At 36.2% G+C, this 17,273-nt stretch overlaps 1 protein-coding gene across 1 annotated transcript in view; it reads left to right on the top strand.

The window, feature by feature from the left end:
* PLCE1 (phospholipase C epsilon 1) overlaps positions 1–17,273 on the top strand; it is a 133,719-nt gene that overhangs the window by 79,261 nt on the left and 37,185 nt on the right. The window contains exons 4-6 of the mRNA XM_015822694.2: positions 6,614–6,759; positions 8,359–8,617; positions 10,867–11,081. Coding sequence (XP_015678180.2) covers positions 6,614–6,759; positions 8,359–8,617; positions 10,867–11,081 — 620 coding nt within the window. The remainder of the gene's footprint in view (positions 1–6,613; positions 6,760–8,358; positions 8,618–10,866; positions 11,082–17,273) is intronic.

The following is a 17,273-nucleotide window of genomic DNA, read 5'->3' as shown; positions in this document are numbered from 1 at the left end:
TGGCGAACAGCCTCTGCTGTAATTCTGTGTTCCTCAGTCCGCACACAAAACGATCGCGCAGTCTTTCCTCTAAGTCCTTGAAGTCGCACGGTTTAGCTGCTCTTCTCAAGGCCGCAACGTATTCTTTTGCTGATTCTCCAACTCGCTGATCTCTCTGTTGAAATGTGTGCCTCCAAGCCATGACAGATTGCTTGGGCTGAAAATGTTACTTTAAAGTTTTCTTCAGATCGGAGTATGATACCGTTTCCAGCGAGTCCGGGGCGATTAAGCTCTCGTGATCTCAAAAGCGTCTTGCCCACAAACGCACAACAATGTGGCAGCCTTTAAGCCTTCCTCCCAAATCTGGTTTATGCGGAAATACGTCTCGACTCTTGCAACATAAGATTCCCACCTCTCGGGGTGAGAGACGTCGAATTCCGCTAAACGCCCAACTTTCGCCATGATCGAGGATCAGGTCTTCTTCTTCAGCCGCACGCACCCTCCAGCGATTTCGTACTGGCAGGATAACGCTGACTTCCATGCCGTTTTCTCTTCCGGACTTCTTTGGGTGAGTCTTCAAGCTTTCCTAGCTCTATAGACTGAATCCCACCTTCGTCGCCAGTGTTAAGTCCGGAGAATAATGGCGCTTGAGACGAAGCATTTCTAACAAGTCTTTATTCTCTGCTTCCATTCTACGAACAACCTGAGCAGAGGCACGCAGGCCTCTATTTATACCTTCAGATCCCCGGGCAAATTCAACCAATCACAATACACTCTTTTCCCGCCTTGCGCATGCGCGCAAGGCCGGCGCCACTCAGTCTGGTCCCGGGCAGCTTCTGCAAATGCCCGGGACTCTTGCAACATCCCGAGCCTGCCTTTGCAGGCTCAGGACACAACAATAGCCATATAGTATTTTGCTCAAACTGACTGTTCTAAACGGACTATATTACTCTTATTTTCTCACTTGGAATATTTAAAAGGAAAGTAAAAGAATTGTAAAGTTGATTGCTGGTGGTGAAAAAAAAGATTTGCCAATTTATTAAATAAATACCAAGTGATCTGGCTTTATGTTTGGAATATTTGGCTTCAGTTTTGTTTCTTTTTCAATCCAGATATTACCATTAGTTTCTTGCACTTTTTGAGGGCTGAGAACATATTTATTTTTCACTTTATTCATATTTTAAGTGCTCCTAAATTGATTGACAACTTTGGAAAGGTTGCAGCCATTTGTGCTCCTCTAAAGAATTTTCCCTTTTGCTAGTTGCAGATCTTTTCTAAAATGTTTTTAGTGACATAACTACTAAATTCACAAACAGATGTGTTAAAATTGTTCTGCATAATTAATCTTTATTAAACCACAGAGCCATGATGGTATGTTCATAATGTTCATAATTATAATTCATTAGAGATTCTAGATATCAATGAAAATCATCCAGGTAGAGTTGGTTGAAAGGTGGGTCAAGGCAACTGGACTGCCAGAAATTCTAGAATTCTATAGAAAATCTTGACTGTAATCTTGAAAATGTAATGTGATTTTGCTGTGATACTTAAAAACAACTAGCTTATATTAATTACACTGGCTAGGAACTCAATGTTCTAAGTTTAATAGATTTTATAAAGACATTTATTTATTTATTTAGATTTATATGGCCACCCATATAAATGAAGAATGAAAAGAAGAATGAAAATACAATATAAATGCATGTATAATTAAAACAAAAACAAAATAAAAAACCCATTCCAACCAGTTAACACAAGTGACTCCCAGTGAAATTGAGTTTTGCCTGAGAAGAGTCTATAACATCCTCCAGCCAGCCAAGCTAATGTTTGGGTAGGAAGTACATGATTTTTTCCTGCTAGCACAGACCATCAGGAGTTTTGATTGCAGGGGGATATGAAAGTAATACATAAATAAATCATTCTTTTCCACCTCAGCTGGAGAGAATTTATGCGCCTCTGTGTGTATGAATATATGTACTGTATACCTATTCCTTAATTTACCATTTAAGATTATTTATGACTTTGAAGCCAAAAGTTCACCTCCTGTGCCAGATATGTCCAAAAATGTATAAACTTAAACAGGAGCATCAAAAAGTGACTGTAGTAGTTATGAAGATGTGATCGGAGCCCAGTCCTTTTTTATGCCTATTGCCACACACAATGAACACAAAAAGGGGTTGTGTTTTTTATGATATGGTCACAGTTGCTATCTTGATTTTTCTTTCACCCTCCCTGCAAAGACTTCAGAATTTAGGTTACAATCATATGCATGCTTAAACGTATATGCCTCATGGACTATGTTCAAAGCAGCTTATGCATCCAAAATCACTATGTTGTTCAACCATATTTGAAACTCTAAAGTAATGGGAATTTTAGAATAACGTATCATGTGTTTAGAATCTTCTGTAATAGAGACCTGCTTATTTATGGGTTCTTCTTTCTCTTTAATTTCCCAAATAAACTGGATCCCCCTTAATTACATTTCTTAATATTAATTGCTTAGTCAAAAGTATAAAACATTTCCTTTCCATGCTCTTTACTGTTACTTTTGAAACAATTTTAAAGTTTTTAATGGTTCCATATGGCCTATTCTGCTGGAAGGAGACAGGCTTCTGTTTATGTTACCAGGACAACTGTCAAAAATTATGTTGTGTAGAGTTTAATCTCTGAATAATTCCGTAGCTATGTGTTACTCGAACTAAGGATGAAATATGACACAAAACTCTCAACTCTGTTTAGGCTGATACCGTTTAATAATCTGATTTATTGTATTTGTTAGATTACATTTGTTTCCAATCAAGATCTATTTGGGAATATATATGTTTACTAATGATTATACTATGCAGTGTTTCAAATTCAGCATCTAGAGGTGCTTTGGAGTGCATGAGAAAACAGTCACAGCACCTGTCTGCAACATTTTAAGGCAGCTTTGATTTTTCTGATTTCCAAGATCTTGTGACTGCCTTCTGAAGCTACTACATACTTCTGGGAAAGGGCACAGTTACTTGAGTTATCTCAGAGAGGTGCTACATGTGAACTGTGTGCAGTCTAAAGCACTTTGAACCCCAAACACTGGATTAACCCCAAACACTGCAAAACTCTACTACACTGAATGCAGGGTGGTGTGATGGTTGTAGGTGTGAGTACAGGCCACAAATCCCTTTTTTCCAAAGCTGTTGTAACTTTAACCCAGAGTTAAATGGATGTAAGTTAAGGACCACCTGTTGGTAACCAGTTCACTTGTTTGTTTTGCCTTTATGTGTTACTAGCAACACAATTCTAGATATGTCCTAAGATTTTGGAGAGATTTGTTTTCAGATAATGATATTTATTGGAGAATTACAAACTACAGCTAACTGATTCAAGTTTCAATTGTACAGTTGCTCTATTCTGTCTTCTCTTTGAAAAGAAGGGACTCTTTCTGCACTCCAACTTGGTGAGAATCCAGTGATCTAGTCAGTATTCTCTCTCTCTCTCTCTTTCTCTCTCCAGCTGTTCAAAAGGAGTCTGCAAAATTTGGTTTAGTCAATAACCCACCCAAATTACCTCATTTCCCCTTTTTATAGTCCATTGTCCATTCATATCGTACAACCAAGTATGTGAGTTTTTGTTTTCTGGTCAGCACTTGAAGCCCTAAAGTAGCCTAGGACTAGTTGATTGTCCTCCCCCCCCCCCCAAATCCCTGATACTCTAAACATTTCTGAATCTGTAATGCTGCCTTGTTTTGGGGTTTTAGCTTTCATATAATGCATTACTAGTGGACAGAGGATTGTTTAACCATTCTAGTCTTTTGTCAGTTAAATGTTCTTATCCTACACAGTCTTGTCAGTGTTTATCATTACCTTCTTGGTTCATTCTCTTTCTTTCTCCAGCGCATTGAACATACTTGTTTATTTTTGATCCCCAAACGTCTTGCTTATTAAGGGAAGTGTTTTACTTTCAAAATTGCTTTTAGTTATACCGTAATTATTTTATATTTACACTGTCATGTGTTTTATTCCTTTTAGATTCATCTTTAGATTTAAGACTTCTATTTATTTTGCGTTAGTTATTGACTGCAATAAGTATTGATTTGATGCAAAAAGTAAATGAAAGTTTAGTGTGATTTCATATCTCTCTACTTTGCTGCAAACTTGTCTGATTTTTTTTGGCATTTCTCTTTCCCTGTATAACTCTAATTTTCCTTTTAAGATTGTAAGCAAAACATTGCCTGCATAAGAAATTAGTTTAGTGGTGCTTCCTGCACAAAACTTTGAAGGACTGCTTGATTTTGCTGAAATATCATACAGGGCACCTATTTAAATAGATTTTTGAAGATTTCATTGCTTCTAAAAGCGAAATGGCCACATTGCTTCTCTCTGCAGTGCTCTGGACTTCCTCTGCAACCTCTGTTGACACTTCCAATAGCAGAAGATGATTTTGTGATTTGATTTAATTCAAATAATTTAATGTAATTGATTTGATTTAAGATGCCACCTGACTCCAAACAAGTCTGGGCAGTGCACAGCATAACAAAACAAAACAAAAAAAAATAGAATACCACAACATGGGGGGAGGGGGGACCCAAGTATTGTAAGTAAAAAGCAGATAAAGAGCAAAATGATTGTGCTATGTCAGGGGTGGGGAACCTTGGCTCTTTTATGACTTGTGGATTTCAACTCTCAGAATTCATATTGATAGTCCCAATTGTGGGACTATCCTCTTTCAGTTATGGGAATCACATCATCTCTATGCCTGGTAGTAGTGAATTGTGGATGCTGTCCAATTCTATATACTAAAGTAGGAGTATTGCAACTGTTAACAATAATGCTAAGTTTAATGCTCATAATATCCCCTCTGAAACAAGTTTGTCTGTTTAAATGGGTGCACTGCATGATCACAATTGATTGCCCCAAATTTCCATTGCTAAGCGAGAGAGTTGTTAAATGAGTTTTGCCTGGTTTTACAACCTTTCTTTCTACAGTTGTTAAGTGAATCACTACAGTTGTTAAGTTAGTAACACAGTTGTTAAGTGAATCTGGCTTCCCCATTGCCTTTCCTTGTCAGAAATTTGCAACTGCAAATTTCACTCCAACTGTCATAAATATGAGCCAATTGCCAAGTATCTGAATTTTAATCACTTGACCATGGGGAAGCTGCAATAGTCATAAGTGTGAAAATAAATCATAAGGCACCTTCAGTGCTGTTGTAACCTCGAATGGTCATTAAATGAATGGTTGTAAGTTGTAAGTCGAGGATTCCTTGTACAGTTATATTGGCAACAATAAAAAGTGCCGTTTTTCCAGATAGTATTCAACAGTACAGTTTAATCTTGTGCCCTGGTATATTCCCTTGGAGTCTTCTTAACCCGGCCCAAGCCTGATTCTCTTCCAAGCCCAGACATATATTGTTGCAAATAAGATACTTGATTTTTTTGACTGGGTAGTTTTCTCCCTTTATAAATAGTTTTTAGTTACTTTAGCCCAGTTTGCTTTGTGTCTTTAGATCTAACTGTTAAAAGATGATGAAATGCATGTGAAGATCTCATTACTGAAAGAATGTCAGTAAACATAAATTATAAATCCTTCATGAGCCAAGAAGAAGAAAACTAAATGGAGGAGAGAAAAAAGATTGCATTTATTATCTCATGTTGATAAGTGTTTATACAATGGGAAAAAAACAAAACTCTTGGGAATCTCACTATAAAATAGTCCAGTTGGTTTGAATTATGTTTCCATGTGAAATATGGTGTTTCTATATTTCTGTTTTTCTTTCAATTAATGTTGTGGGAAAGTGAACTGCATTTTATAAGTGTTAGATAATTGTTCAGGTTTGAACATTTAAACAAATTATGTTGAAATGAGTATTCTCACTGAACCTAAAATGGAATTTACCAATGAAGTCATATTGGGAATATGAGTAAAAGAAAATTAAAGTAGATATGTTTACATGTTAGGCAACATATGAAGTGTTCTGAGAGTTTAAATGATTTTAAAATATTTCTGGAATTTATTTTTTAAAATATTTATAGCAATAAATGATATATATATATATATATATAAAATGATGTTAATGAGGGGAAATTATTCACACTTCTTACAAATGGTGTAAAGTAAAATATCATTTTAAAATATGGTTTTAAAGAAAGAGCATGACTTTGTAATAGAAAAAAATGTATTATTTAAAAAGCATAAAACTTTATAGTTATAAAATGTTACTAAACGTTAAGCCTTAGTGCTTTTCTTTAAAATTAGCAATCTATCATTGTGTGTCCAATACCAGTATAAAAAGGCTAGTTTTAATTTACTCATAACTAATTTTACATATATTGACAATGAAAGTGAAAATTTCTTAAATACAGATAAAATATTGATTGCTTGATTGTGTACACAGTTACTTAGTGTTATGCACCCCAATAATAATGTTACCATGATTACACTGGATATAAAAAATCTACACACCACTATTAAAATCTCAGGTTCCTGAGATGTAAAAAAAAATCAGACTAAAATAAATCACTTCAGAATTTTTTTCACCTGTAATATGACATATAAGCTGTACAATTCACTTGAAAAACAAACTGAAACATTTTAGGGGGGAAAATAATAAAAAAGTACAATAATGTTTTCTGCTTTCCTTTTTTCTTTTTAACAAGGTAAGCTCTTGGGTGACATGGTTGATTCTGACTGCTGGTTCTATGGAGGAAAAGCGAGAAGTTTTCTCTTATGTAATACATGTGGCAAAATGTTGCTGGAACATGGGCAACTACAATGGTGTAATGGAATTCTTGGCAGGGCTCAGGTACTTGAACTCATTCTTGAAATGATAGCAACTCGGATAGATTATGTTACAGCATCTGTTATATACCATGTGTCTATTTAAAAATAAATAAATGTTGAACATCACTCCATCAGTCATTGTGTTGAATGTTCTGTTAAATAGCATCCTTTATCTCACCCACTGAGTTTATGATTGTAAATGTTTTGGCAGAATTGAATAAGATGGATGACAGAGGTTATACCGTTTAAAAAGAGGTATTTTTCTAGAAAACTCAAGGGGCCTTGTTTATCTTATGGAGTGATAAACAAGTAAATCAGGGGAAAAACTTTTAATCTCTTAGTACCACATTTAAACATAGTTAAGAAAAAGTGCTAATTACCACCCTGAAAGAAGGACATACTTTAGATAACTTTAGAATATATCTTATCAAACCCACCATATTAAAAATCCTTGCTCCATTTTTCATTACTATTCATGATTTCTCATACAACCATATCTTCTCTCAATCATAATCAATAAAATATGCACATTGGAAAATAAGAGTAACTTGATGAGACAGGGCAGAGGCAAGATCTAAGCTGTATGGCAGGGTACAAAGGAAGCCTTATACTTGAAAATATTTGTAGTTCTTCATTCTATCCATTTATCATAACATTTCATAGCATCTTGATCATGTATTCTATATTTGAAGAGGACTTTTTCCTGCTGGTTTGTAATAAAACATAATGATGTGTATGATTTCATGAAATTATATGATGATGAATCTAATCTGATATGCTTACAGTATATAGTTTACATTAAACACAATCTTCCTTCTGCTGTTGGCTTATCAGTTTTTATTTTGAGCAATTTTTAATTCAAGTGTCATTGTACATAGAATTAACTGAGTAAAATGAGAGTAAATCAGGAATATCTACTCATTCTCCTTACATACAAGTAGTCCTCAACTTATGACCACAATGGAGCCCAACATTTCTATCTCATTGCTAAGTGAGGTTTGTCCCATTTTATAATCTTTTTTTTAATAATCTTTCTTGCTACCTTAAGTGAATCACTGCAGTTGCTAAGTTAGTAACAAAGTTGTTAAGTGAATCTTACTTCCCCATTGAATTTGCTTGTCAGAAGTTCGCAAAAGGTGATCACAAGACACCGAGATACTGCAGCCGTCATAAATATGAATCAATTGCCAAGTGTCTGAATTTTGATCACGTGACCATGGAGATGTTGCAACAATCATAATTGTGGAAAATTGGTCATAAGTCACTTTTTTCAGTGCCATTGCAACTTCGAAGTCACTAAATGAACTGTTGTAAGTCAAAAACTAACTGTATTTAGCATGTACTAGGTACATGTACTAGGTACATGATTGCTAGGTACTTATATTACCAGACCACACTAAGATTAGGTAAAAGCGCACATGTCCCAGACAGAACACTGTCCTCCAAGAAATAAAGTAGACATATCTTTTGGGAAATTTACATGGTTAATATGATTAATTGTGTAATTGTAATTGTACAGCAGCAATGATATTTTCATAACTGCATTATGACATTATTTGTTATTACTGCTAACAAGATATGTACAAACAAGCTAGTAAATATTCTTATGTTTTCCAAATAGGTCAAGAAAAGTTTTAAAAATGTGGCAGTTCATGGACCAATCTGATATTGAAACAATGCGAAGCTTGAAAGATGCTATGGCACAGCATGAATCATCATTTGAATATAGAAAAGTTGTCAACAGAGCTCTGAATATCTCTGGCTGTAAAGTAGTTCCTTTTTGTGGTGTATTTTTAAAAGAGCTCTATGAAGTTTTGGATGGGGCTGCAAGCCTCATCAGACTTTGTCCTCAGTATAATTCTCAGGATGAAACACTAGAGGTAATTTAATGCGTGAGCAATCTTATCTAAGAGAGTTGTTATATTTCCATCATGTTTTACCTAAGTTGATGATATGGCAATGCATAAAAAGGTGAGGTCCATTTATAAGTGTGTCTGTGTGTTATTTGTAAAGGCATAAATATTTATTTATTGAAGCCTTTACAATTGCAATAATGTTTTATCTGATAAGTTTTCAAGCCATCTGCTAGATTAGGGGTCCCCAACCCCCAGTCTGTGGACCGGTACCAGGCCGCAGCATGCCAGCAACCGGTCCACACAAGCTAGCAGAGCCCCATCCGCGGGATGCAGGCAGCACACAAAACCACGCCCTCTCCGGTCCGTGGAAAAACCTTTCTCCATAGAACCAGTTCCTGGTGCCAAAAAGTTGGGGACCGCTGCGCTAGATAAAATTGCTCAGATTCTCTCCAACCTGAACTCTGATGTTAAGGCACATTCCATGGAAATGACCAAAGCACACTGGTTATAACTGGGGCAGTTTAATCATGTTGGTCCTGATGAAGTGGATAGGGTTCAGTCACCTGTGTATTGGACCCTTGTTCTTCCTCCTGGTTAACTAAGGGTATCCTAAGAGACAATCTGTGGTTGGATCCTGGTGGTGGTGAATTCATCCTTGAAAGAGGGGGTGATCTCACTGCTGCTTTCATAGACTGTGGTCTACCCACGCGTCAAGAAGCCATCTCTGTATTTAACTATTTTGGGTAACTTTTGACCCGTCTCCAATTTTCACTTCTTAAAGATGTTTTTTGAGAATGTGGTTATGCTGCAGTCTCAGAGAATCCTGAAAATTCTCTTCAGCTGGATTTCATGCTTAGGTATGCAATTGAAACAGCACTGATTGTACTTGTGGATGACCTCTGGCATAGGTGGTATGGGAGAGATCCAGCATATGACCCATTGTCTGTGGGGTCCATCAGGACTTAACATTCTCCACTGTCCTATTTAACATCTACAGTACATGAAGGACGTCCAAGGCATGGTCATACAACTTAATTTTGTGTGCCAGTTACATTCCTTCCTGGACTGGGATGCACTGCTCCTCATCCCTCACACTTTAGTTACTTCCCAACTGCAATGTGCTCTTTATGGGTCTGCCGTGGAATACTTTACATGGAGCTGCAAGCTTTTCACAAAGCATTAAAACTAGATGTACTCCAGAACATGCGAGTTGGAAGATTAAGTAGCCTGTGCATTGTTGTTGTCTTATTGCTTTTTATGTGTTGTTGATATTCTTTTTTATTCTAATGTGTTGTGAGCTGACCAGAGTTGCAATTGCAAGATGGGTGGCCATATAAAAAGCTTTAATTAATAAATAAAATGAATAGTTGTGTTATTCTGTACTAGAACTACTAGGTTAAATGGCAAAATCATCTTTTCTTCCATGTAAGTCTGTGAAGATTCCCTATACCAAACAAGAATTAATTAGTAAGGTTATTAAATGATTCTCTCAGATACACACACTCACACATTCAATGTAATCCTTAAAATCTGCTTTAGTTCTTATACAAAATAGTCTATTACTAGATTTTTTAAATACGTTTTTGGATGAGTTATAGTTATAGTTTCTTGGATCTTTCCTTGGTTTCTAAATTAGCAAAAATGCAATAAATATATTCCCATGTTCCTCAGTGAAATACTCTGCTTTTGTAGTTATTTCCAGATAAATGCCCTTTCAGATTTACTATAACAGCAATATCAGTGTTATCAAGAACAGAGACTGTTCTGTGAGCTGAACTGAAGTGCCAAAGCAAAATTAACAGTAGACATTCCAAGCATGCAAGTACATTTTGGTATGTGCCAAAATGTATTCCCATTGAAAGTCTATCCCTATTTATCTAAGAATAGACCCCATTCAATTCCATTGGGCGTATCTGTGAAGTTGTATGGATAGGAATGAACAATGATAGCAACAGCATTTAGACTTCTATACCGCTCCATAGTGCTTTACAGCACTCTCTGAGCAGTTTACAATATCAACATATTGCTCCCAACAATCTTGGTCCTCATTTTACTGACCTTGGAAGGATGGAAGGGTGAGTGAACCTTGAGCTGGTAGTAGATTTAATGCGATTCCAGTTGGCTGGAAACATTAAGGGATAATCTATGTTATCTGGTTCACAAAATAACTACTTGTACCCCTAAGATGTCTAAAATATATATTTTTGTATAATAATCTTTAGCTGTGAATAGTTAAAAAGTGAATACTTAGTACTGTATCTTCTCTTTTTTAGTTTGTTGCAGAATATAGTGGTCAAGATAATTACTTGCAAAGGATAGGTCAAGATGGTCTACATGATATAGAAAAAGAATCTATGGCTAATTACATATTTCAAACAATTCGAAGCTGTAATCGAAGCTTAGAGTCAGAAGATGGAGAAGATAACTTTATTGAATATGAAGGTGGAAACTCCAGAAAAAATTCTTTGAAGGAGAAAACTCTCTATCAGTAAGTTTTTTAAAAAATATTTATTTTATTTAGATAAAATAATAATAATAGTAATAGTAATAATAATAATAGCAGTGCCTGGAGATAGCAGAGTAGACGAGAAAGAACTGGAGAAGATAACAAAATACAAAGACCTACAAATAGAAATAGAAAGACTGTGGCAAAAGCAAGCAAGGGTAGTACCAATAGTAATAGGCACCTTGGGTGCAATCCCAAAACAACTGGAGCACCACTTGAACACCATTGGCATTGACAAATTTGCCATTAGTCAATTGCAAAAGGCCTTACTAGGAACTGCTTCCATCCTGCGACGATATCTGTAATAACATCAAACATCCACATCTGCCTATCCCAGGTCCTTGGTAAGGACTCAATAGGTAGACAAAATGACAAATCCAGTCTGAACATCTGGCTGACTGTGCGATGATGCACGATGATAATAATAATAATAATAATAATAATAATAATAATAATAATAATAATAGTAGTAGTAGTAGTAGTAGTAGTAGTAGTAGTAGTAGTAGTAGTAGTAGTAGTAGTAGTTGGAAGGGACCTTGGAGGTCATCTAGCTCAACCTCCTGCTCAGGCAGGAAACCCTATACCAGGGGTAGGCATCCTTGGCTCTTTTATGACTCATGGACTTCAACTCCCAGAATTGAAGTCCATGAGTCATAAAAGAGCCAAGGTTGCCTACCCCTGCCCTATACCATTTCAGACAAATGGCTGTCCAGTCTCTTCTTTAAAACTTCCAGTGTTGGATCATTCACAGCTTCTGGAGGCAGGTTGTTCCACTGATTAATTGTTCTAACTGTCAGGAAATTTCTCCTTAGTTCTAGGTTGCTTCTCTCTTTGATTAGTTTGCATCCGTTGCTTCTTGTCCTGCCTTCAGGTGCTTTGGAGAATAGTTACAGCATTAAAATGATTATGATGTAAGTTTTAAATGTAAGACATAATTCATATAATTGTCCCAAAATGTCCAGTCAATCATGATCTTAAATATTCAAAATGGCATCATCCTTATACAACATACAAATATTGAAAAAAATGGAGAACCCTTGAAATTTGTAACAATATATACCCACAGAATTCAACTCAATAAGAATGAATTTCATAGGCATGAACTGTTGTTACAACTCCCATTTGTACTTTTTTTTATATTTCTACATATTTTTTCCTTCAGAAATATCAAGTAATGAGATCTTACATTTTTAAATGTGGTTATATTGGCAACCATTATCAGAAATATCTCTAAATCATGACTCAGTATGGAGATATTTGAGGCTGGAGAAGGCATTTGGCCTAAATTCTTAGAAGTGACCTTCAGATCCCTTTAAAAGATGGTGCCCACTTCTGTCTCCTAGTTTTCTCTACTTTTATATATGGGAGTAGAATATCCCAGTACTTGAAAGTACTGATGAAATCATGATGCTCAACAGGAAACAAGGTTGCATATCTCTAGTTTAGAGTTTGGTGGGTGTGTTCCTCCTTCCAGTTTTAGTTTTCCTTGTGTGGTTCCAGTTCTTGTTATTTGGGTAATTTTACAGGGAATCCTAATCACATTCTCTCCTTGTCTAAAACTCTTCCATATTTTTTCATCTTTTTTTTCTTATTAAGAAAGAACCCTTTGGAAGGGGAAGATAGAACTAATTCCTTGTTTAGAAGCATCAAGGCTCAGAAAATAATAGGTTTCTATGTTTCTTCCTCGGCTCTAGCAGAGCCATAAAGCAACTGGATTAAGTATATAATTAGATGAGAGATTGCTAAAAAATACTAGGGCTGTGGGTTAATTTAGGAAACAGAGAAAACAGCCCAGAAGAAAGCAATGGTAGACCACAGTCACCTAGACCAGCGGCCCCCAACCTTTTGGGCACCAGGGACCGATTCTATGGAGAGAAATTTTTCCGTGGACCATAAGGAGTGTGGTTTTGTGCTCTGCCTGCATCCCACAGATGGGGCTTCGCTTGTTTGCGTAGCCTGGTGTCTGGCATGCTGTGGACCAGCACTGGTCCATGGACTGGGGGTTGGGGACCCCTGACCTAGACAATGGGATGGGTGGTATCTAAATTTGATAATGAAATAAAAAATAAATAATTTTGTATTGTTGCCATGAAAACTAAATGTCCCTTCAATCACAAGTTGAGCTCAAGGACATTAATGTAGGGTTTTTTGAAGCCTGGATATTATAGTAAATTAACAGTTACTTTAAAATGGAAGCAAAAATTTCTGAACTTAGCCTCAGAAAAGGAAGAGAGGTGCTATGAAGTAAAAGGCCTTTTTAAAAAAAACTAAATTATACTTTGATCTTTAGCATTACATTCAGCTGAGCTGAATATGTCATTTTAAAATGTATATTCTCAATTGTAATATATGAGAATACATAACTTACAACAAGGGTATACTTGAACTTCTAAATCCAGTCCTTTTGTCAAAAATTATGTGTGGAATTGTGGCTCTAAAATTCTTGGAATCTTTCTCTTTTAAGTTTTATATTCCTTCATGATGTAATTACTTTCAGGGAAAATTATTTCATTTTGTACATGAAACTTTTAGAAGCCTACAGATGCCACTAGGACATAAGTCAGCAATGCCAGGAATAACATCATGCCATCTCTGTTGATCTTAGCTTAGAACATTGTATCCTGCTGGAATAGCATTCTAACTCAGTCAAAATAAAGGTTATTTATTATTGTTCCTAATCCCATTACTTTTAAGGACATGTTATCTGAGATTCTGGAATTATTTTAGGAAGAGCTTATCAGAGCTAGTAAACTCTTTGAATATTCACACTGGAGCACTAGAGCACAGCCATTCATATGGGAAGGTTGTTATTCTTTGTTCTCCCAATTCTCTCTGTGTGGTGAGAAAACAGCTGAGTCCAGAACACCGTGCACCTAAATGAATGTTCTGAGAGAGCAATGAAAACTTTTTTAGATTACACTGCTTCAACTATATCTCCAAGAAAAATTATAACCACTATTATTTCTCTTTTCCTGGTGAATTGAGAGTCGACAGCTATGATATAGAGAGATAAAATTTCTCCTACGCGTATGACCCAAGGACAGAATTCTGTTCATCTGTGAAATTCAACTGGGTGGTCTGTGCAAGTTGCTATCTATCAACCTAACTTTATTCTAAATTTATAAACTGCTACTGATGCTATGATCTTCTTTGAACAGGAAACTAATATGTCTATCCGTCTCTATATCTATATCTATCTCTATCTCTATCTCTATCTATCTATCTATCTATCTATCTATCTATCTATCTATCTATCTATCTATCTATCTATCTATCTATCTATCTATCTATCTATCTATCTATCTATCTATCTTTCTTCCAGGTAACATTAAATACCTGGGTTTCAAAGCACACAGCTATTAAATTATTTCATGAAATGCATTTATTCATTTATTGACTTTATTTGCTACCCATCTCATAGCAAGCAACTAAAATAAACCTTTTGTTGTTCTTGCAAGCTTCTGAAGGCAATTCTGCCGTATAATTATAATAAAATTATAAAATAATTACATTACAAAATAGAAACATTGCTTCCAGGAAACCTTTTCATGTGCAATATGCTTATTCATCCAAATTCACAGAGCATCCAGATGTCACCATCTCTTAGTCATCAGTTCATGTTTCATCCTCTTTTTTCTGTTGTTGTTCCTGTTAACAAGGACAATCTGTTTAGAGAGACATACTCATAGCAGTAATTTTGTCAGGGTTTTGGTAGTGGCTTTGGAGGCAGTCACCATTTTTCCTTCCTCCTGCCATTGCCCTGAAAATGTGACTTGTGAGCATGCAAACATGGCAATTTCAATGAAATTTTAAAACTAACTTTTTTCCTCGATTCTACCTACTTTTCCTTCAATCGTAGAAGGGACATATTTTTGTTTTTATACAGAGATGGGTGATGTATCTGCAAGTAAGCAGTTTTTCTTAAAAAGTACACGTATAGTGGTACCTTGGTTGTCACTTATCCTTACCGGAACGTGAGTTGACAAAACACCCGAAGATGCTGTTCACTCAGGAAATAATGGTTTAATCAGGAACAAGCTTTTGACGTTAGCAAAGACCTGCAGCATGAGGCTCTTTGCAAATAAAGTTTGCGCTGGGAGCTACTGCCTCCCAGCGTTGTTTAAATACACTCCAAAGTTCACCCCACCCTCCATCAAGCGACACCACCACACCCCCGCCCTTCTACTCCACACCCTCCTATTACCCAACCAGCATCTTCCAGTCAATTGCCCCATTAGTTCCTCCGTCTGGAACCTTCCCGCCGACGCCCTGCGCTTCTGCGGCAACGCCCTGTGCTCTCCGGGCTGCCGCCCCTCAGCTGATTGTCAGCTACCGGCTGAACAGCTGCTCGTCGGCTTGCTGACGGCGTGCGCATGCGCATCGTTCCTTCTGCGCATGTGCGGCGTTCCCGGCATTGTTCGTCATTATTTTCTGCTACTGGGGACGCTCATCGGAGGCTTGCGGAGGCTTGCTGACTGCGACGCTGGTTCTTCCCCTTCTTGTGTGTCGAGCCCGGGAGGGCTTGACATTGGTACTCAACTGCTTTGAAACTCATTGAATTTGGTACTCAACACATTTTAACATGAAAATTTTGTCCCAGTACTCATTGTTTGTTTGGTACTCAACGCACAAGCTAGAACATGTCCATGTCTGTTGCCTTGTGACTCACTACATTATTCCTTATGGGAAAAATTTGTTCGGTAGTCATTGTTTTTGGTACTCATCCCACCTCCCAGAACCAATTAATGATGAGTTCTGAGGTACCACTGTATATGGCAATATGTGAACAATAAATTGTACCCAAAGAAATTGTCACCCTTTTAACAAATAATTTCCAAATTATTGCTGTACAAGGGGAAAAAATCATTGGGAAAAATAGTTTATTTCATAGATAGAAAAGAGTTGTATTATCATAGGAAGGTCAGCGATAAATGTGGTAGTTTAGGAATACTTTATAGGCCTGCAATCTTTGGGGGAGGGGTTGAGTAGTTTTATAGTCTTGCAGGTCTTTGTGAGTAGGTGTGTGAAACTTTTGCATTCCTGTTCACAACTATCATTGTATTCAGGAAAGGGACTGGGGTGGGAGAGATGAAAGGCTACTTTATTATGATCAATCCAATGAAACCGATGGTATACACCCGACGTCTTCATAATAAAGCATAAGAACTGCAGGAAAGAAAGTATATTTACATCTGGACATGGCCAAAATCAAAATAAAATCTCAGTAACATCAACATTGAAAAGTAGCATTATAAGCAAGCAGTAACAAATTAATCATTAGAAGTGGCTATAAAGCCAAGCCTTTTAAAGCTACTAAAACATATAAAGAAAGACCATTTGACTGGTGTAAACTATTGTGCTGGCATTAATGAAATCTGGCTCAGAGACAGCCCAATCAGGAATCAGTACTTTTGGAATTTTCTTCAAAACAGACCAATGAAAGAACCAACTAGAAATCAGCTTTATTACATTATTACTGTTTTACATGTACTGTAAATCATGGATCAATTTACTTGTTTGATTTGATTAGATTTTTTTTTGAGATTTCAAGCCCAAAGTTTTATCACTTTTTTAAAAAAAAAGGTTTGGTTTTTTTAGTGGTATAAGTTACATTTTTGCTTGAAATACTCTTATTTAAGATTTCTACCTGGATGAATTCTTTATAATGCTGTCTTCTATTCTTCTCTTGTGTTATATTTCACAACCAAATAAATGGACTAAAATGTCCATTAAGTTAGGCAGCTATAGTGAATTTGAATAAATAAATAACTTAAGGTAAACAATTATTCCCTCATTATGAAGACTAATAATAATTACTTGGTTGTTTTGAATGATCACCTAGTCCTTCACATAATTCATCCACCTGGTCTTTAGCAAAGTGGTAGTTTTTCTTTTATTTGAAGTAGCTATGGAACAGTTCTAGGAAGTGGTGGACAAATTATTTGAACATAAATAAAAGGTGGTGTCTTGCACTGAAAACACAGTTTGAAATGGTTTTGAGCAAAAATTTGTAGAAATGCAAAGCCATGGCTATAAATACATAAACGAAGAACACTTGAAGAACAATAATTACAAGTAATCATCCTGAATTTCATGATTACCAGAGGTAATAAAAGGAAGAAGAGGAAATGATGGTGAAACATAGTGAAGACTATAGTTCATCTTTGTCTATAT

Source organism: Protobothrops mucrosquamatus, unplaced genomic scaffold (genome assembly GCF_001527695.2).
Source record: "Protobothrops mucrosquamatus isolate PMUCROS unplaced genomic scaffold, P.Mucros_1.0 scaffold1644, whole genome shotgun sequence".
NCBI lineage: Eukaryota > Metazoa > Chordata > Lepidosauria > Squamata > Viperidae > Protobothrops > Protobothrops mucrosquamatus.
Note: the sequence above shows the minus strand (reverse complement) of the source record. Positions and strands in the feature narration are given on the sequence as shown.